At 42.3% G+C, this 22,885-nt stretch overlaps 1 protein-coding gene across 1 annotated transcript; it reads left to right on the top strand.

The window, feature by feature from the left end:
- The first annotated feature begins 7,288 nt into the window (after positions 1 to 7,288).
- Positions 7,289 to 12,722, top strand: DLX6 (distal-less homeobox 6). The gene is made up of 3 exons (XM_040433151.1): positions 7,289 to 7,908; positions 10,307 to 10,503; positions 11,958 to 12,722. Exons 1-3 carry the CDS (start codon positions 7,554 to 7,556, stop codon positions 12,207 to 12,209), a joined length of 804 nt encoding a protein of 267 aa, XP_040289085.1. The 5' UTR covers positions 7,289 to 7,553; the 3' UTR covers positions 12,210 to 12,722.
- The last annotated feature ends 10,163 nt before the right edge of the window (positions 12,723 to 22,885 follow it).

The raw sequence follows: 22,885 nt of genomic DNA, 5'->3' as shown, positions 1-22,885 counted from the left end.
AGATAATAGATAATAGATAGATAGATATATAGATATGAGATAGATAGATAATAGATAGATAGATAGATAGATAGATAGATAATAGATAGATAGATAGATAGATAGATAGATAGATAGATAGATAGGAGATAGATAGAATAGACAGACTGAACTGGAGATGAGATACAGGTAGGACAGGAGTCGGTGCGGTTTCTACAGGTGTGCACAGTGGCAGGTGACAGTCCATGGCTGTAGAACCTGTGCTCCGGTGTCACAGCTGACAGTAACCCCCCTGCTGACAGTACACAGGACCCCCACCTCCTGTGAATGATAATAGTCTATGGAGGGTCCGGGCGGGAATCCCCTCACAGCGGGGGAAAGACAGCAGACAAGCCCTGGACAATGGGTCCCATTCATAGGCAGCCGCGGGGGGCCAGCGGTAATTACCCCGGGAGGGGAGAGTCCTCCGGGGCATGGGCTACAGCCCCACCAGGGCCCCTGACTACAATCACTGGGCATGGGGGCTCTAGGTGTGACCCCTGCACCTCTGCGAGATCTGAGGACAAAACACTGAAAAACAATCAATATTTACAACAAACTGCTCTTCATTCAGTGGAGAGTCATTAACTGCAGCCAATCAACATGCAGAGCGCGTCCCTGATCACTGTGCCCGGGGTAGCAGAGCTGAGTGCGTGCTGCAACCGTGTGCTGTCTGCATGGTGAGAACTGAGGGGTTTGAGAAAAGACAGGATAGATAGATAATAGATATATAGATAATAGATAGATAGATAAGAGATAGATAGATAATAGATAGATAGATAGATAGATAGATAGATAATAGACAGATAGATAGATAATAGATATATAGATAATAGATAGATAGATAAGAGATAGATAGATAATAGATAGATAGATAGATAGATAATAGACAGATAGATAGATAATAGACAGATAGATAATAGATAGATAGATAGATAGATAGATAGATAGATAGATAGATAATAGACAGATAGATAATAGATAGATAGATAGATAGATAGATAATAGATAGATAGATAGATAGATAGATAGATAGATAGATAGATAGATAATAGATAGATACTAGATAAATAGATAGATAGATAATAGATAGATAATAGATAGATAGATAGATAGATGATAGATATGAGATGGATAGATAGATAATAGATAGATAGATAGATAGATAGATGATAGATAGATAGATAGATAGATAGATAATAGATAGATAATAGATAAATAGATAGATATGAGATGGATAGATAGATAGATAGATAGATAGATAGATAGATAGATAGATATGAGACAGTAATGATAGATAGATAGATAATAGATGATAGATAGATAGATAGATAGATAGATAGATAGATAGATAATAGATAGATAGATAGATAGATAGATAATAGATAGATAGATAGATAGATAGATAGATAGATAGATAATAGATAGATAGATAGATAGTGTTCAGTGTCTTTCTATATCTAATACACAAGCCAAGCATCCTATTTCTTTATACAAATATATTTCTATATATTCCATATATCTATGTCAAACTATATTGGCATACTCTTACAGACAGCTAACATTAGGTAGATAGAAAGATTGAATATAAATACAGAGATAAATAAATAGAAGAAAGATGTTAATATATGATAGATATTTCTGTAAAATGTTTATTTACATTACTGCGAGATTATCCCAGCTGGAGATATATATATATACCTGCTTCTATTTTAGATAGATATAATATAGATAGATCCTCGTACACTGCACCCATATCCTCCAGTATACACTGCACCCATATCCTCCAGTATACACTGCACCCATATCCTCCTGTATACACTGCACCCATACCCTCCTGTATACACTGCACCCATATCCTCCAGTATACACTGCACCCATATCCTCCTGTATACACTGCACCCATATCCTCCAGTATACACTGCACCCATATCCTCCTGTATACACTGCACCCATACCCTCCTGTATACACTGCACCCATATCCTCCAGTAAACACTGCACCCATACCCTTCTGTATACACTGCACCCATATCCTCCTGTATACACTGCACCCATATCCTCCAGTATACACTGCACCCATACCCTCCTGTATACACTGCACCCATACCCTCCTGTATACACTGCACCCATATCCGCCAGTATACACTGCACCCATATCCTCCTGTATACACCCTGTGCCTGTATTATCAGAGCACTCTCTCTGCTCCCTGTCGGATACTGTAGGGAGGTCTCTTCTTATATTGGGGGCTGATTTCTGCACCTGTAGATGTCAGGAGAGCCTGTGACATGGGGCAGGCTCTGTATGGCTCCCATGTGCAGCCATCCACATACTATGTCTGTACAGAGGAGAAAGATGTAACATTGTAACGAACCCCACACTGTGCACATCAGCCCGGAGCCACTGCAAACACCGGGAGGAATAGATTTATCTTTACTGGGACAGTAAGGCAAACAAGGAAACCGCAATACCTGTGCAGTGTGCACTGCGCCCCTGTCTGCGTCTATCTATCTATTATATATCTATCTCTCTCTAAACATCTATGTCAACTTTATCTATTACATCTTTTTTTTCTATTTTTTCTATCGAATATTTATTTATCTAATATATATATATATATATATATATATATATATACACCTTTCCCTTTCTCTCTAATCATCCGTCTCAAATACTTCTACATCTTTGTGCATCTGTGGAATATCTATCTATCTCATATCTATCTATCTATCTATCTATCTATCTATCTATCTATCTCATATCTATCTATCTATCTATCTATCTATTATCTATCTATTATCTATCTATTATCTATCTATCTGTTATCTATTTCCTATCTATCTATCTATTATCTATCTATCGATCTATTATCTATCTATCTATTTCCTATCTATCTATTATCTATTATCTATCTATCTGCCTATTATCTATCTATCTATCTATTTCCTATCTATCTATTATCTATTATCTATCTATCTATCTATCTATTATCTATCTATCTATCTATCTATCTATCTATCTATTATCTATCTGCCTATTATCTATCCAGTCTCTCTCTCTATTAGTACATTTCTCAGTTTTCTCCGTATAATCACTGCTCCTCTGTATCTCTCTCATATACAGTATGTGCCAATCATTACCTCAATATCTGTGTTCAGTACAAAACAATCCGATCACTTATTTATATGTTTAGTCTCTGTGTCCAACCTATGACAGACCTCCAGCTTCTATCCAAATATGCAATACATGTCACAGTATAGGTACAACGTCCTATGAGGTGATTATAATAGATAGATAATAAATAGATAATAGATAGATGATAGATAGATAATAGATAATAGATAGATAATAGATAGATAGATAATAGATAGATAGATAATAGATAGATAGATAATAGATAGATAGATAATATATAGATAGATAGATAGATAATAGATAATAGATAATAGATAGATAGATAGATAGATAGATAGATAATAGATAGATAATAGATAGATAGATAGATAATAGATAGATAGATAGATAGATAGATAGATAATAGATAGATAATAGATAGATAGATAATAGATAGATAATAGATAGATAGACTCTACTATGTCCTACCTTTCCATACAGGGTCCAGCAGACCAGACTTGGGTGAGTTCATGTCTATATACAGTAGGTAGGTCCTATAGAGCAGGGTGCTGCTGTAGTTGCTGTTGCCGGTGCTGCTGTTGCCGGTGCTGTAGTTGCTGTTGCCGGTGCTGTAGTTGCTGTTGCTGGTGCTGCTGTTGCCGGTGCTGTAGTTGCTGTTGCCGGTGCTGCTGTTGCTGGTGCTGCTGTTGCCGGTGCTGTAGTTGCTGTTGCCGGTGCTGTAGTTGCTGTTGCCGGTGCTGTAGTTGCTGTTGCCGGTGCTGTAGTTGCTGTTGCCGGTGCTGCTGTCTTTCTTCAGTCCATCTTTGGAGCAGAAAGAGAAGGCAGCAGCTGGATGTTCTCTATAAATCCTCTTGCAAATAATAAATGGATTAATAATAATAAGGTATGGAGTTCCCTCTTTATATAAAAAAAAAGTGAAACAAACTGCAGCAGTGAGACAAGGCTGGTGATAAGAGGATAATTGCGGCGACACTGCTGTATAATTACAGGATAATTTATGCTATATCCACTTTTTATTCCACCTCCCAAAATAAACCCAGTCCATAATCATTACACGCAGCAAATTGTTCTCAATTTTCCAGCAGCCCTGGGAAGAAAGCGGCGCAGCTAATCACGGCCGATCTCTCCCCATTGCTGATTACAGCTCTAATTGCGCCTTTTCCCCCTTCTGTAAAAACAACATACCTGTGCGACAAATTCTATTTTTTATCATTTACACTGTTGACACTAATATCACATGTGTTGGGATTACAGGGCCCATAGACCCAGGACCAGGATCTGCCAAACCCACTAACCAGGCGTCCAATTTGCATGGATTTCGCGACATTTCTGTGACTGGAGTGCAGAACTGTCACTGTAACAAAGACATTCCCCCCCCCCCCCCCCCCTCACACACACACACACCCTTTACTATCCTGTGATCCTGATCAATATCTGACTCCATCTATGACATGCAGACAAATAATGGAAGGGGTCAATACTTATACAAGGGGGGGGGGGGGGGATGCAAATAGGCAAAGAGAATCTTGCAGATGGTGGGCAAAGGGTTAGCTGTATGTAGGCCTAGTAGCTGTCCTTAAACCGGCGCACAAACGTCGCAGGAGTCGTTGTAGTGGATGCATGTGAGCAAGAAAAAAAAAATTAAATTATGCTGGCATACAGTGGGTTAATTGGCATGTGCCCCCTCCCTGCAGCCTGTGTGTACTCGGTGCTGTGCATTTTACCTTCCTCCCTGTGTGTACTGGGTGCTGTGCCCTCTCCTCCCTGTGTGTACTCAGTGCTGTGCCCCCTCCTCCCTGTGTGTACTGGGTGCTGTGCCCCCTCCTCACTGTGTGTACTGGGTGCTGTGCCCCCTCCTCCCTGTGTGTACTGGGTGCTGTGCCCCCCCTCCCTGTGTGTACTGGGTGCTGTGCCCCCTCCTCCCTGTGTGTACTGGGTGCTGTGCCCCCTCCTCACTGTGTGTACTGGGTGCTGTGCCCCCTCCTCACTGTGTGTACTGGGTGCTGTGCCCCCTCCTCACTGTGTGTACTGGGTGCTGTTCCCCCCCCCCCCTCCCTGTTTGTACTCAGTGCTGTGCCCCCTCCTCCCTGTGTGTACAGGGTGCTGTGCCCCCTCCTCCCTGTGAGTACTGGGTGCTGTGCCCTCTCCTCCCTGTGTGTACTCAGTGCTGTGCCCCCTCCTCCCTGTGTGTACTGGGTGCTGTGCCCCCTCCTCCCTGTGTGTACTGGGTGCTGTGCCCCCTCCTCCCTGTGTGTACTGTGTGCTGTGCCCCCTCCTCACTGTGTGTACTGTGCCCCCTCCTCACTGTGTGTACTGGGTGCTGTGCCCCCTCCTCCCTGTGTGTACTGGGTGCTGTGCCCCCTCCTCCCTGTGTGTACTGGGTGCTGTGCCCCCTCCTCACTATGTGTACTGGGTGCTGTGCCCCCCCTCCCTGTTTGTACTCAGTGCTGTGCCCCCTCCTCCCTGTGTGTACTCAGTGCTGTGCACTCTCCCCTCCCCTGCAGGCTGTGCCCCCTCCTCCCTGTGTGTACTCGGTGCTGTGCCCCTTCCTCTCTGTGTGTACTCGGTGCTGTGCACTCTCCTCTGCAGGCTGTGCCCCCTCCTCCCTGTCTGTACTCGGTGCTGTGCACTCTCCCCTGCAGGCTGTGCCCCCTCCTCCCTGTCTGTACTCAGTGCTGTGCACTCTCCCCTGCAGGCTGTGCCCCCTCCTCCCTGTGTGTACTCGGTGCTGTGCCCCTTCCTCTCTGTGTGTACTCGGTGCTGTGCACTCTCCCCTGCAGGCTGTGCCCCCTCCTCCCTGTCTGTACTCGGTGCTGTGCACTCTCCCCTGCAGGCTGTGCCCCCTCCTCCCTGTGTGTACTCGGTGCTGTGTCCCTCCTCTCTGTGTGTACTCGGTGCTGTGCACTCTCCCCTGCAGGCTGTGCCCCCTCCTCCCTGTGTGTACTCGGTGCTGTGCACTCTCCCCTGCAGGCTGTGCCCCCTCCTCCCTGTGTGTACTCGGTGCTGTGCACTCTCCCCTGCAGGCTGTGCCCCCTCCTCCCTGTGTGTACTCGGTGCTCTCCCCTGCAGGCTGTGCCCCCTCCTCCCTGTGTGTACTCGGTGCTCTCCCCTGCAGGCTGTGCCCCCTCCTCCCTGTGTGTACTCGGTGCTGTGCACTCTCCCCTGCAGGCTGTGCCCCCTCCTCTCTGTGTGTACTCGGTGCTGTGCACTCTCCCCTGCAGGCTGTGCCCCCTCCTCCCTGTGTGTACTCGGTGCTGTGCACTCTCCCCTGCAGGCTGTGCCCCCTCCTCTCTGTGTGTACTTGGTGCTGTGCACTCTCTCCTGCAGGCTGTGCCCCCTCCTCCCTGTGTGTACTCGGTGCTGTGCACTCTCCCCTGCAGGCTGTGCCCCCTCCTCCCTGTGTGTACTCGGTGCTCTCCCCTGCAGGCTGTGCCCCCTCCTCCCTGTGTGTACTCGGTGCTCTCCCCTGCAGGCTGTGCCCCCTCCTCCCTGTGTGTACTCGGTGCTCTCCCCTGCAGGCTGTGCCCCCTCCTCCCTGTGTGTACTCGGTGCTCTCCCTTGCAGGCTGTGCCCCCTCCTCCCTGTGTGTACTCGGTGCTGTGCACTCTCCCCCCTCCTCCCTGTGTGTACTCGGTGCTGTGCACTCTCCCCCCTCCTCCCTGTGTGTACTCGGTGCTGTGCACTCTCTCCTGCAGGCTGTGCCCCCTCCTCCCTGTGTGTACTCGGTGCTGTGCACTCTCCCCTGCAGGCTGTGCCCCCTCCTCCCTGTGTGTACTCGGTGCTGTGCACTCTCCCCTGCAGGCTGTGCCCCCTCCTCCCTGTGTGTACTCGGTGCTGTGCACTCTCCCCTGCAGGCTGTGCCCCCTCCTCCCTGTGTGTACTCGGTGCTGTGCACTCTCCCCCCTCCTCCCTGTGTGTACTCGGTGCTGTGCACTGTGCATCCCTCCTGCATGATGTGTAAGGGGAGCTGAGTCTCAGAAAGGTGGGCTCAGGCTCAGACACACACACAAAAAAAAAAAAAAAGCCAGTAGGAGCAGAGGGATTGTGACGTCAGGGGTTGACTGACCAATCGGGAGGCGCTGCCCTTTGGAGACAAACCATTCTACTTGTCTAAGTCTAAAAGCAGAAGCTGAACTTTAACAGAATCCGCCTTAAATCTCTGCACCCACTGCACAAGCCAAACAATGGGAATTAAGGGGGGATAACATCATCCTCATCATCCTCATCATCATCCTCATCATCAACAACAACAAGGGGAGACGCTGCTGCAAGACTACTGCACCCTCCATCCACCCTGCAGGCCTGGCTGTCAGTGCAGCAGGAAGGGGGATTGCACTAAGTATAGGGTAGGTGGCCTCTCAGGGGTGGGAGGGGGTAGGTTGCCTTCAATCACAAAGTTTGATGATGACCATGACTACGATGGCTGAAGGCTTGGAAGCTCAGGACTCGTCCAAGTCTGCCTTTATGGAGTTCGGTCAGCAGCAGAGCTCCCACTCCCAGCAGAGCTCCCCGGGCATGGCTGCCAGTCACTACCCCCTGCACTGCCTGCACTCCGGCTCCCACCCGCATCATCACCACCATCACCACCAGCACGACAGCTCGTCCTACCCGGGCACCAACTCCCAGTACAACCGCTCCCTGGCGGCGGCGGCGGCGGCTTACCCGTACATGAGCCAGCACAGCCCCTACCTGCAGTCCTACAACAGCAGCAGCTCCAGCAGCACGACGGCCACCCAGACCCGCACCGACGACCCAGGTGAGGCCACCCTGCCTGCATGCCATGCAGCACTCAGCCATGCCATCCATCCACCCTGCACCCCTGCCACAATCAACCATGCCATGCACCCCTGCCACCTGCAACAATCAGCTATGCCATGCATCCTGCACCCCTGGCACATGCGAAAATCAACCATGCCATCCATCATACCATCTGCAGTACTCAGCCATGCCATCCACCATGCACCCCTGACACATGTAAAAATCAACCATGCCATTCACCCCAAAATCAACCATGCCAACCAGCCACATACAAAAAACAGCCATGCACACTGCACCCTTCACCCCTGCCACATGCAACGTTAATTACCAACCATGCCATGCACCCAATACCCTACCACCTGGCACATTGCATCCTTCATATCCCTCCATGCCATGCATCCCTACCATCTGGCTCAATGTATCATTAGAACCCTCCATGCCATTCCTCGTATTATGCTTTCTGTGCCACTTGGCACAATATTTAGTTCGACCCATTGCATAAGTCCCTGTACCCTGACCAGCCCTCTCCAGGCCATGCACCCCAATAATCCTGTGAAGCCCCCATCCCCCAGACCCTCCATGCCGCTCCTCCATTGTCCCCTCTCCCGGGGCTGCGGTTTTTCTTGCTCTGATGTTGTCTTCTGATATTTGTACATTTTCCTCTGTCTGAGATTTGACACAAAGTCCCCTTCTGCCTCCTTTATGGACGGTTCTGCTGATTCTGGATATTTAGGACGGTGTCGGGGCTGTGTCCTCCTCCTTGCTGTTAGAGAACCATTCAGACTGGGAATGTCTCGGCGATAGATAGTGTGATGATGAATGGCCGCTCCCGCATGGTGTGCACTGTGCTGTAATGTCATGTGGAATGGAGTGCTGCTATGTGTCGCCAGCGGCCACCTGACATCCGCAGCGTTATATAAACTGTGGTGTGAATAGTGGCCCCCAGCCATTGTATCAGTGCCCTGCAGAACCCCTGTCTGTCTCTTCATCATCTATCAATATTTATTTATTATCTATCTATTATTCTTTTATCATAAAATTATAGACATAGACAGCACCTATTGTCTTCATTGCGATACTTACTAGCACTATTTGTGAGCATTTATACTATTTCTATTCCATTTATTTCGTGTGTATTTTTTTATGTTTAATAAATTGATGTATTATTTTTATATAATTGTTTTTGCATATCCACTAAATTCTTGTTATATACACAATGATATCTCTCTCTATATTATCTGTCACCTCTCTATTATCTATCTTTATCAATCAATAATCTATCTATCTATTATCTATCTATCTATCTATCTATCTATTATCTATCTATCTATCTATCTCATATTTATCTATCTATCTATCTATCTATTATCTATCTATCTATCTATCTATCTATCTATCTATTATCTATCTATCTAGTATCTATCTATCTATCTATTATCTATCTATCTATCTATCTCATATTTATCTATCTATCTATCTATCTATCTATCTATCTATCTATTATCTATCTATCTATCTATCTATCTATCTATTATCTATCTATCTATCTATTATCTATCTCTCTATCTCTCTATCTATCTCTCTCTCCATCAGATAGAGGCCCTTCTACCTCCATGTCTCAGCTGATGATGGGCAGTTCTGGGACTGCCGAGCACCCAGTGAAATCAGCCATTGTTCTCCCTCTGTGGGCAGTAAATTGGTGACATAAAGTCAATTATCCGTGTAAAAACCTTGTTGGCTGCACAGATTTAGGAGAACCTGATATAAGAAAAAAAATAAAACAACAGCTCAGAGAAGTAGAAGGAGCTGAGAGCAAGCATCGGCCAAGGGCAGAGGAGGACTGCTGGGACTTCTGGTGCTACCTGGGACCTGGTCTGTGTCCTCCTCCTGTTCTCACTGTGGTCATTGCAGATCCTGATTTACCATCTGATTATTACAGCCTCATAATGAGAATAACCACCATCATGTGTGATATGTGCAGAGATATAGAGTGACCGCATTTATTGGATAATGTTATTATTTTTTGTTATTATTTTTTATTTTGCATTACATTTTATTGTGTTGTGATAGCATATAGTATATAATGATGATGATAATAATAATAACAATGACAATAATAATAATAATAATAATAATAATATATATCACAGTTTAATGTCTTATCAGAATTATTATTACTTGTAGATGATGATATCAGCTCTGAGCGTTTTACATTTTAATTATTTTAATTACTATATTATTGTTATTATTGTTATTATTATTATTACTACTACTACTTTTTCTGGTTTTATTATTGATATTTCATATAATTTATTATTATTTAGGGGATATTTCAGGAAAATTATATTTCTCCTTATATTTCTACTCTAACAATATCTATGTTATTTTATTTCTAGTCGATCAACAGAAAACGACAGTCATCGAAAATGGGGAAATCAGGTTTAATGGCAAAGGCAAAAAGATAAGAAAACCGCGGACAATATACTCCAGTCTTCAGCTCCAGGCTCTAAATCACCGATTCCAGCAAACACAATACCTGGCACTTCCAGAGAGGGCAGAACTGGCGGCGTCCTTGGGCCTAACCCAAACACAGGTAACAGCCATCATCATCATCATCATCATCATCAGGCTATAAGGAAGATATAGGTAGGTAGATAGATAATAGATAATAGATTGATAATTAGATAGATGATAGATAGATAGATAGATAGATAGATAGATAGATAATTAGATAAATAGATAGATGTGAAATAGATAGATAATAGATAGATAGATAGATAGATAGATAGATAGATAGATAATAGATAGATAGATAGATAGATAGATAGATAGATAATAGATAGATAGATAGATAGATAGATAGATGGATAGATAGATAGATGGATAATAGATAGATAGATAGATAGATGGATAGATAGATAGATGGATAATAGATAGATAGATAATAGATAGATAGATAGATAATAGATAGATAGATAGATAATACAGTAGGACTCTGCTGCTCATCAGGTTTTGGGTTGTGGAGAACAATCATTTACAAAGGGCTTTGATCACTACAGAAACATCCGCACAATGTGAGCTGCACAGGAGAAGACGCATATGGGGTTAACCCTCTAATGCCTGATAGATAGGGAAGAGCCCGAAGCCACTAACCTTCTCCTGCATGACACATGTGTATAGAAAGCACACTAAAGATATAGCAGAGCTCAGTGTGTCAGCTGTGTGCTTTGTGTGTCCTGAATTCAAAAAAATGCAGTCAAATGGCAAACTCAGCTCTGCTCACCCTCTGCCTAATCCATAATCCACTGTACAGGAGACTGCTTTATTTGACAACATGACTGCATTGTGTTATATTGTAGCATATGTATATCTAAGATAGATAGATAAATAGATAGATAGATAGATAGATAGATAGATAGATAGATAATAGATAGATAGATAGATAGATAGATAGATAGATAGATAATAGATAGATAGATAGATAATAGATAGATAGATAGATAGATAATAGATAGATAGATAATAGATAGATAGATAGATAGATAGATAGATAGATAGATAATAGATAGATAGATAATAGATAGATAATAGATAGATAGATAGATAGATAATAGATAGATAGATAATAGATAATAGATAGATAGATAGATAATAGATAGATGATAGATAGATAGATAATAGATAGATGATAGATAGATAGATAATAGATAGATAATAGATAGATAGATAGATAGATAATAGATAGATAGATAGATAGATAATAGATAGATAATAGATAGATAGATAGATAGATAGATAATTAAAATAGATAATCATGTTATGTTAATAATATATAATCAAATAGATAATTAGAGTAATATATTGATAGATAATAGATAATGAAAAAGATTAATAATTGGTTGATCTATAATTATATACACAACAGACAGAAAATTATATTATTATTACTATTGTTTATTCTGCCCCATATAATACCGCGCTGTACCGCGCAGTGTGAACACAGGCTGCTCCATCCTTTCTAACCTTGGATTATTTTTGGGTTTCCAGGTGAAGATCTGGTTCCAGAACAAGCGCTCCAAGTACAAGAAGCTCCTGAAACAAGGAGGGAACCCCCACGACAGCGACCCCTTACCGGTGTCCGCCGCCCTGTCCCCCCGGTCTCCGGCTATCCCCCCTGTCTGGGACGTTTCAGGATCCGCAAAGGGTGTGAACATGGCCACAAACAGCTACATGCCCGGGTACTCTCACTGGTATTCCTCCCCACACCAAGACACAATGCAGAGGTCGCAGATGATGTGACATTTCCGATGCTGCGACTTTTGGGTAGACTTTTGTGGATATCGTTCCCAAATTTTTTTTCTTTTTTTTTTTTTCTGCCAAATGATGTTAGGATCTGGGAGACCTTTTTGGGGAGAAAGTCCACTTCTTTACTTCTTTTAAGAAACCTCAACGACATAACTTGAAGATCTTCATCCTGGAGTTCATACAACCTCCGATTGTTTTGCGCCAATCCCCCCCCCCCCCCCCCCCTTCCCCAGGGAACTTAAAGGGATGTTACATTCCTTGGAATGAAAGGACAGGGCCGCATTGCACAAGCTGCCAGTCAACTCCAGCAACCTCCTCGGCGTTGGGACGAGTGGGAGAGAAAGCAGAGAGACATTTCACGCTGCGACCTTTGCGAAGATGCGCCTTTTGTGACGGGCAGTCGGCAAACCACTGTTTTTTAAAAAAAAAACTACATAGACTGTGAATGGCGCAGGCTCTAGGCCTAGTGGCAGGACTCATTCGTCGATGACAGGGACATTTTATGTATATATTGTTGAATTTTAGCTGTACATACTTTATATGTTATTGTCTTTCATAAATGGAGAGCGGAAAAAAACCGCAACAACACCCATTCCTGATCTTGTGTAAGTGTCCGGTTTGTTCCTGGTTGGCGAAATTGTCGCAAAAGCAAAAATCGCTAAGGAGCAGGCACTCCGAAAACTGGGGTTAAATTGGCGCACAGTCCTCTGCGTCTGTCCAAAAAAAAAAAAAAAAGGGGGATTTGTCGTGAAAATTAGGAACCTGAAATGTGCCTCAGAATTGTGTCAGGTGCTTGTATCTGGAGATTCAATAATTCAGGATTTTCCCAATAGGGCTTGCATTTTTTTTCCCGACAGAAATGTCGCACACATGCATCCCTAAGGACTATTTTGGAGCTGAAACATTGCAACCATATGATAGAGGAGCCGTGCAGCCAGGTCCCTATGTAACTGCAGTGAGCGGTTCAGGGGCAGGTTGCGTTTTTTTGTTTTGTTTTTATTTATTTATTTATTTATTTATTTATGTATTTTTATTTATTTTTGTTTAGTTTGGAGCCATTTTGGGCACAACTATGGGTGCATCGGGGTGGGAGAGTCTCCCATAGATGCAATGTGTCTGTCTCTCTCTTAGAATGGCAGGGGATGTAAGAAATAATAGGTTAATCGTTTGCGCCATTGACGCAAATGCGCTACTCATGTAGTAGGAATTATTTATGGTGTGAACTGTAGTCAGACTGGATATACATGAAATAGATAATTGTACTATGAGGATTCTATATGATCAAAGGTGTGTGGGGGAGGGGTGAAATTAGAGTATGCGCAATTCATTCAGCCTTGCGCCATTTGCTCCTTTCTGTACTGAGCGACCTTTACAGTAGCCGCTAGTTGCTTTGTCAGCTCTGTTCTACCCAATGCCTCTGGATGGTGAGGCATTTTTTACGCATGCCCAGTACATCCAGCCTTGCGCCATTTACTCCAATCCCTACTGTGCGACCTTTGTCAGCTCTGATGATGCAAAGCCTTGCTGGTACTTGTAGTGAGTATAGTGGCAGCAACCTGCTTTCTCCTTTCTCTCTCGCTCTCTAGAAATGCAAACCGCATTGTCAATAAAGGCTGACCCATGCTGGGAGAATAAATGGCGCAGAGCTGGGCATCCTTCAAAATGGCGAGCCTTGAAAGCACCCAGTCAATAGAGAGTTCGATATAATGACAGCTACAGGCAGCAGTGCAAGAAAAGGACAGTCACTATAATTAAGCACAAAGGAAAGATTACTTACCCATATCCAGGGGGCTGCATTGTATGGGGAGTGCGCTGCTGCTGTTGTAAAAGTCGCAGTCTCCCGAATGGCGCAGAAGTGATCAGTCTTGTCATTTTCTAGGTCTTGCATTGTTACATTCTGGTAAAGTGCTGGCTTTTCTTTCCCCCCTTCCCACTGTGCATCTCAGGGTCTCCATCTCCCCAGGATCAGGGCTGAACAAAGCCTCCAGCTGCAGTCCCATCCAGTGTGAACCGCGCATTGGCGACAATTTAACGTTTTATCCACAAGAAACGGGGGAATTTTTTTTTCTCTCTCTCCATTCTCTTTAAATGCAGCCATAATTAGAGTAATTTTTCATGTAGCCTGCTGATTACAGCGTTTTTACCGTCAAAGATAATTACCTGTAATTTTCTCCCACTTTTAATACTAAAAAGCCATCTTTATTTAGATACAGGAAGAGGAAAGAAGGGAAACAAAAGATGGAAATTATTCTGTTATTCAGATACAAATGGCTGAGAGCCGGCGCCGAAAACTGAGAATTAAGGGAAATTAGAGGAGAGAAGAAGATTCAGAACTGCAGCTGCTGGGACACAAAGGGGGAGGACTCAGGGCAAGACCCCCAAGACCCTCCATACAATGCCCTGTGCATGGTCGGTGCGACCAGATCGGAGCAAAACTGGTCCTAAATGCATTGTATGGAGATGGATATTAATGTCTGTCTATCTCATATCTATCTATCTATCTATCTATCTATCTATCTATCTATTATCTATCTATCTATCTATCTATCTATCATCTATGTATTTATTTTTCTCATATCTATCTATGATCTATCTATCTCATATATATCTAATATCTATCATCTATTATCTATCTATCTAATATCTATCTCATATCCATCTATCATCTATGTATTTATCTATCTCATATCTATCTACATGTTTCATTATTCACACACATAATACAACAACCATCTGCAGTAGACAGGTATTTAGTGACTACAGTGAAATGTAACTTGTATTATAGTCTGACAGTAGGACAACCTCATTCATGAGACAGCGTCACCTACAGGCAGAATGAGACTCACCTTACTCACTGCATAAAAAACACAAGTCATTGAGATACCATAGGTAGAGACAGACAGATAGATAGATAGATATGAGATAGATAGATAGATAGATAGATAATAGATAGATAGATAGATAGATATGAGATAGATAGAAGATAAAAATATAGATAGGAGATAGATACTGTAGATAGATATTAGATAGATATTAGATAGATAGATATTAGAAATTAGATAGATAGATAGGAGATAGATAGATATTAGATAGATAGATAGATAGATAGATATTAGATAGAAGATAAAAATATAGATATGAGATAGATACTGTAGATAGATATTAGATAGATAGATAGATATTAGATAGATAGATATTAGATAGATAGATATTAGATATTAGATAGATGCCACTCACTACGTCAAGGTATTCCCTACTAGTTTCTCTGACAATGTAACGCCCATCTCTGCAATAACCGCATCATATACAATAAATCGCATACAGCCAAGCAGCACCTGCGGTAGAGGAGAGGGGCCCCTGTGGGTGCAGTGCTGTTCCCAGGACTCCCACAGGCCGAGGACAGGGCAGAGGGAATAAGGAGGTAGACCTACCTGAGTCCTGGGAGTCCAGCAGCCCCGGTCCTGCAGGCTGCAGAGCTGAGCAGAGCTGAGGGTGTGAGGCAGGAGAAGCAGCAGCTATCTGTGGGTTCTTGGTGGAATGAGCACATCCAGGTGTGAAATTGTTTGCACACCCCAGCACCTCTTATATTGCCAGCAAAATTAGCTGTTATTACTGTCACTGTTTAGTGATGGTTAGCTTGATAAAAAAAAAAAAATAACTGCTGTAATCAAGACCTGGTGCATCTTTGCAAATTACAGATAATTGTAAACGTCCAGATTATGATAATAGCATCCTAATCCAGCCCTGCAATGTAATTATTACACTGGGCTGCAGCTCATTCTGGCCACTAGGGCTAATTCAGCCATTATTTACTGCACTGCCAGGCTGGGGCTGAGGGGACAATTGTCATATCTCACTGGGCACTCAATGTGGAAGAGAGAGATGGGAAAGGGACTGTAAACTGGGAAGGAGAAAGATCAGGGACAAAGGAGGGAGATCTGATCAATATGGAGAGAGACAGAAACTCTTCTACTATCCAATTATCTATCTATAAAAAGGGATATCTTTTTATAGTCTTTCCATTATCTATCTATCTATCTATCTATCTATCTATCATCTATCTATCTATCTATCTATCTATCTCTGTTTTATATTCAGTATAGTTTTCAATCTGGCATATTTATCTTTATATCCATATTTATATTTTTTCTTATACTATATAGATTTTTCTACATAGTTTATATTAATCTATCTCATATCTATTTCTTTCTATTTTATATCTATGTATTATATCTATCTATCTATCTATCTATCTATCTATCTATCTATCTATCTATCTATCTCATATCTATCTATTTCATATACCTCTATTTATGGATGTCTTTTTTATATTCCATATAGCTTTTAATTCCCCAAATTAACTGTATATCCATATTTATATTTCCATATACTATATAGATTTCTCTATATATTAATTATAGTTTCTATTAATCATTCTCTAATTATCTCTCATATCTATCAATATATTATTACTCTAATTATCTATCTATCTTCTATCTATTTATCCTTATATTTTTCATATACTATATAGATTTTTCAATATAGTCTCTATTAATCTATCTCATATCTATGGATCATATCTATCATCTATCTATCTATCTATCTATCTATCTATCTATCTATCATCTATTTATCTATCTATTATCTATTTATTTATCTATTTATTTATCTATCTATTATCTATCTATCTATCTATCTATCTATCTATCTATCTATCTATCATCTATTTATCTATCTATCTATCTATCATCTATCTATCTATCTATCTATCTATCTATCTATCTATTTATCTATTTATCTGTCTATCATCATGCATAGGTCTGATTTTTCTAGTTTTTGCCTCCCTTCCTGTGTTTGTCCAGTATCATTGTCATTAAGCAGATTTAGATGAGGTTACTTCTCCTCCTTCCCTCTTTTCACTTTGCAAAACAAACACTCGTTTCTGGTGCAATTAGGACTTGTGTGATGCACTGCCCTCCACATCCATGGCTGGAGATACTATTAGCACCTCGTCCAGGTCTGGGGATTACCAGTTCGTCCAGCTCCAGATTCAGATACAATCAGTGATTATCAAGGGAGATATTAGATAATTACTTCGGTTTAAACACTGACTCCTCTTATCAGCTCCTGTTTACAGATACAACTTAAATCATCCAATTACATTTATTGTATTTCTGCTGATTGGGCATTTGGAAGGTTTAACTCTTAGTGCACCACAGCCTTATTTAGTGCACGACAATTGTGCATGTAATCAGTCAAGGCAGTGTAATTCATATGTCTGAAGCTGCTGGGAGAGGGTCAGACAATGATAGGTGGTGTAATAGAGGCCACCTATGGAAAACTCCCATTTCCAGGCTTCTGACTTATTGCAGCAAAAGCTTCCACATCACAACTCATCAACATGTGGGGACATCACCTTCCTGACAATGTGAGCAACAAATATATACGGTATGTATATGCCCTGTATATCTCATAGAGAAAGAAAGAAAGAAGGAGGGAAAGAAAGGAAGTGTCTTGTACAGTTATCATGTATATATTACATACATTTATATACAAATTCTGACTTAAAGATGAACATAGGGATCAAGTAATGTCTGCAGATGTCCATATCCACCTTAAATACAATTGTGGTCTACCTTAAAAATCATGTCCAGCACTAGGCATTGATCATACAATGCATCATCCTGACTCCAGTTCATATGCATTGTCCTCAGATGATACTATCATGTACCAGTGCTTCCAGTGTCCAGTTGGTCTCATGATCTCACAAAAGGTGCAAATTCAGGCAAACCTCCCCAATCTGAGTGTCTCCCTGCTGTTCTGGTTGCTGCAGCCATTTTCCCAGTGTGATCTATAACTGTACAGCATTGCCTGGCAGCTTCCAAATGACCTGTCTAACCAAAACCACATGTGAGATCCCCAATTATGACCCTGGGTCTCCCCCCATGTGCATATATGGGAATATGCATGTGTGTACAGGAATGTGCCAGGACCAGGACCATTACCAGCTGCAAGGCCTGCAGGGTGAGCTCAGTACAGGGGGTGAGACCTGATCATAGGAAGAGAACATACAGGTAATCATCATCATCATCATCAACTAAAGTATTCATATAGAAACATAGAAACATAGAATGTGTCGGCAGATAAGAACCATTTGGCCCATCTATCTATCTATCTATCTATCTATCTATCTATCTATCTATCTATCTATCTATCTATCTATCTCATATCTATCTATCTATCTATCTATCTATCTATCTATCTATCTCATATCTATTATCTATCTATCTCATATCTATCTATCTATCTATCTATCTATCTATTATCTATCTATCTATCTATCTATCTATCTATCTATCTATCTATCTATCTATCTATCATCTATCTCATATCTATTATCTATCTATCTATCTATCTATCTATCTCATATCTATCTATCTATCTATCTATCTATCTATCTATCTAATATCTATCTATCTATCTATCTATCTATCCATCATCTATCATGTACCACATAGATAGATGATTTATCTATCTTTCTATCTATCATCTATCTTTCTATTATCTATCTATCTATATCTCGTTTATGATTAATAAGAGCTTCATTATAAGCTTTCCCCTCCTTCCTGCTCTATTATTAAATGGAGTGATACATTTTTTCTGCATTGTTCCTTTTAACTTGGTCAGGTTTCCATGGAGACACAGACATCTTGTGCTGTATAAGTAGCCGCATGGTGTGAACACGCTGCTCCTGTGACTAAAAGAACCCAAAAATCTATAGAGTAATCTTTTATTATTATGTTACTAGTTTCCATCAGTTGAACAACATAAATAAATAAATCAATACTATAGAGATGCCGCAGAAACAACCCCTTTAAATGTTGGTAGTCTTTAAAGGCTTATCAACCATGATAGATATCCATGACAAAGCCAGAGTGTATAACATAAAGATTTTATCAAAACATATTTCAACTAAGGGACCTGCACAAGTCTACAGATCAGGGACCCCACAACTTTTATCCTTTCTTGCGAGGTCCTTCTTACCTTAAGTGTCGGATATTAACATTTAAAGAAGATAATCCCAAAAATAATAGGCCTAATGGGAAGATTGCATTTGGCCATTGATTTTAACGTCATAGAGGTTGGCACAGGTGGAGACCACATGATCCCGCACTTGTGACTTTCTCCACCTTCCAGCACTCACACTCAAAGCAGATCTGATCTTAGGGTGCATGTGTTCTCAATGGGGAGAGGGGAAACGGCTGCTGCCAGGCACCTCTGGTTTACCTCCAGCAGTATATGACAATACCTGATTCCACAGAAATTGGTGGTTTCATCTGACCTTCATCTAACGTATATGGGCACCTTTAGGCTCTGCCCACTCTGGGCTCCCACAGGATTTGGGGTCACTTTTGATGGAAAGAAAAGCAAAGCCTGTAGTGCTATTCTTGCCATCTCAATGAGTGAAACCTTGGTGGCACCATGACAGACTCCAAAATAGAGAAGAAGCTGTAGTCCAGATATATAGAGTAAGCCTTAAAGGGGTCCCGCAGTCATGAATAGAAAGAGTATTGCCACCGCTTCATTCACAGCTATGGAACAGCTGCAAATAGGCGAGCCAGTGCTTGGCTATTTTCGGATCTCCTATAACAGTAAATGGAGGGTGGCTGCGCTCGTGACATGTTTTCTCCTACAGTTCAGGGTCCCAGTTATGCAGATAGGAGTGGGTCCAAGAGGAAGGACCTGCACCTATCTGACATTAAAGGCATATTCTAGCAACATGCAATCAATGTCTGAGATGGGAATATCCCTTTAAGGTTCCCATACACATTAGATTGACATCTCCCAAACTTGACAATTCAGAATTTTTTGGAGAAAGGAGAATCTGCCACCATTTTGTTCCCACACCAGAGTTGTTTGACAGTGGCTTACTCCCCCTTCCCTGTTCAATACACATAAAGTTATGGGGGGGGGGGGGGGGGGTCGAAGGTATAGCTGTTTGGCTATTGAAGATCTATGGTCACCATTACCCTTCAGATCTATCCACCTACTACACTAAAAAGTCAAGTAAAACTGACGTCTGAACCAGTCCCATTGTTTTTTTTGGAGCCCATGTTGCCCCAAGAGGCACCAAAAATTCTGTTTCATGGTGATCCTTTCTTTTCACTCATGGGCAGGGGGCACTGGGGCTGGTGATATAATTGGAAGGGAACAAGAGTCCATCCGTCATCTTAAAATTGGACGGAACTGATTCTTTCTGAAAGATGTTAGCAAAAAAAATAAACAAACAAACAAAACAAAAAAACAAAAACAAAAGGGAATTATCGAAGGATCAAATATTTATTTGCAATTTTTTTTTATCAGAATCATCAGCATGGACGCAATTGTGCTTTTTTTTGCGCAGCGTATTATCAGATCACATACAAAAGGTTGGAGTAAAACGTTTGAAATGGATCCCACTAGTTTCTAAAGGATCCATTCTACATCTAAAGAGACCCTTGAGGGACATCTAATTTTTGCCTGATATCATGTTTAATCCTGTGGGTGCGAAGATTGATGGCGGGCCAGATTTGGGTCCATCATTCCCACCTGGCTGGACGGGCTTTTTTTTTTTTAACAGGTGTAGGGAGCAGATCAATTCAAAGTGCTTCAGTACATAAGGGCCTGTTCAGCGCCACGCCACGCTGTGACCGATTTATCTTCTGATGGATCCATAAAAGTCACCAGTGGACCCTGTTGACCTTAAAGGGTTATTCTGGTTATAACGGAAACCATGATGGTATTGTGAACAGCGCCAATCACCGCAGGCTATGCTGCTTTTTTTAAGTCAAAAATATCAGAAAACCTGACCAAACCCACCCAAAAAGAACCTACTGGGAGTGTGAATCCTGGCAAATTTGAACCAATGGGTTCCCCTATTTTTCAAAAAAACTCACACACTGTTACATCTTAATTACTTTGTCACAAAACACATTTTTTTTTGTAAGTAGCGCCGTCCCCGTCATTGTACCCCTCAGATGCCGCGTTCATACATGATCGTGGCATCTGAGTGTAAAATTAACAATAAAAAAAAAATGTAATCAAACTTACCGGCGCCATTTGCTCGCGACGGGCCGGCCGCCGCCATATTGCTTGAAGATTTCGGCTGAAATCCTGTGCGGCGCAAGATTACATCAACAAGCCGGCCGGCGTGATGATGTAACCTCGCTCCACATGGGATTTCGGCCGAGATCTTCAAGCAAGATGGAGGCTGATGGCCCGTCGCGAGCAAATGGAGGCGGTAAGTTAGAATTTTTTAGTTTTTTTATACTATTTCAGGTTAAATCGATTTGCTGACAGAAAGTGCGAGGAAATTCTACTTTGAGGCGAATCGAATTTATCCTGTAATTCGGATCGAATTCCACTACTTGGGATTCGATTCGCTCATCTCTTGTTATCATCTTTTCGTCTATGGTACCAAAAACGATCTGTGGAGTCAATGGACAGATAGAAATGAGCCCCATTGACCAACAGAGCTACAGGGGATACAGAGGTGGCAGTCACACCTGGTGCCTGAGACCTTTATGACACATAGAAAGAATCCAGTATGACATGCTACTTTAACATTAGGTCCCAGGAACTCCCTTGCCCCTTTGGTATGGAGGGGGAGGGGGAGATCTTTAGGTCTATGGATGGCTCATAGCTTTCCTCCTCCCATGCGTCACAGTTTCAATTATTTACATTGATGTCTAAGGCGAGAGCACTGATGACGTCACCGGAGCGATCCCCAACGTTCGATGAGTTGATACAATGTAACAAATGTTTGTTGCCAAGAGCCGCGTATGGAAGGACGAGCTGGATGGAGGGATGTACACACTGTGCACATAGACCTGGATATATCCCTGCGTCTTTTCAGTTTCACACGTTAAGAACAGCAGTGAAAGGTTCAGACACAGCTCAGGCTCCAGCCCTGAATGTTATTGAGCTTGAAGAAGAAAAACTGGCAGCAATAACAAAGAGGCAGACAGTCAGGGAGGGGGAGGCAGACAAAACTCAAGATAAAATAAAAAAACGGAGACAGGTAACTGCGCCTGAGGCTGCACAGCATGTCTCTTCAGGTTGTGTCTGCAGCAGCATATGCTGAGCTCCTGCTCTGCAGGCCTGACATGTCCCCTGTAACATGCATGTCCTCTGTCCCCACTACAGTCTGCTCTGTAGACATGTCCCATGTAACATGCATGTTCTCTGTCCCCACTACAGTCTGCTCTGTAGACATGTCCCATGTAACATGCATGTCCTCTGTCCCCACTACAGTCTGCTCTGTAGACATGTCCCCTGTAACATGCATGTCCTCTGTCCCCACTACAGTCTGCTCTGTAGACATGTCCCCTGTAACATGCATGTCCTCTGTCCCCACTACAGTCTGCTCTGTAGACATGTCCCCTGTAACATGCATGTCCTCTGTCCCCACTACAGTCTGCTCTGTAGACATGTCCCCTGTAACATGCATGTCCTCTGTCCCTAGTGCAGTCTGTTCTGCAGATATGACATGTCTTCCCATGTAACATGCATGTCCTCTGTCCCCACTACAGTCTGTACTAAGATCCTACTTTGCAGACATGACATGTTCCCTTACATGCACATCTTTGGTCCCTACTGCAGCCTGTACTGAAATCCTGTTCTGCAGATAT

Source organism: Bufo bufo, chromosome 5, assembly GCF_905171765.1.
Source record: "Bufo bufo chromosome 5, aBufBuf1.1, whole genome shotgun sequence".
Taxonomy (NCBI): Eukaryota; Metazoa; Chordata; class Amphibia; order Anura; family Bufonidae; genus Bufo; species Bufo bufo.
This window is presented reverse-complemented; position numbering and strand designations above follow the sequence as displayed.

Coding starts and splice junctions, on each gene's coding strand:
- DLX6 (XM_040433151.1), top strand. CDS start 7,554: ATGATGACCATGACTACGATGGCTGAAGGCTTGGAAGCTCAGGACTCG. Junction 7,909..10,306: donor GACCCGCACCGACGACCCAG/GTGAGGCCACCC, acceptor TTTTATTTCTAG/TCGATCAACAGAAAACGACA. Junction 10,504..11,957: donor TGGGCCTAACCCAAACACAG/GTAACAGCCATC, acceptor TTGGGTTTCCAG/GTGAAGATCTGGTTCCAGAA.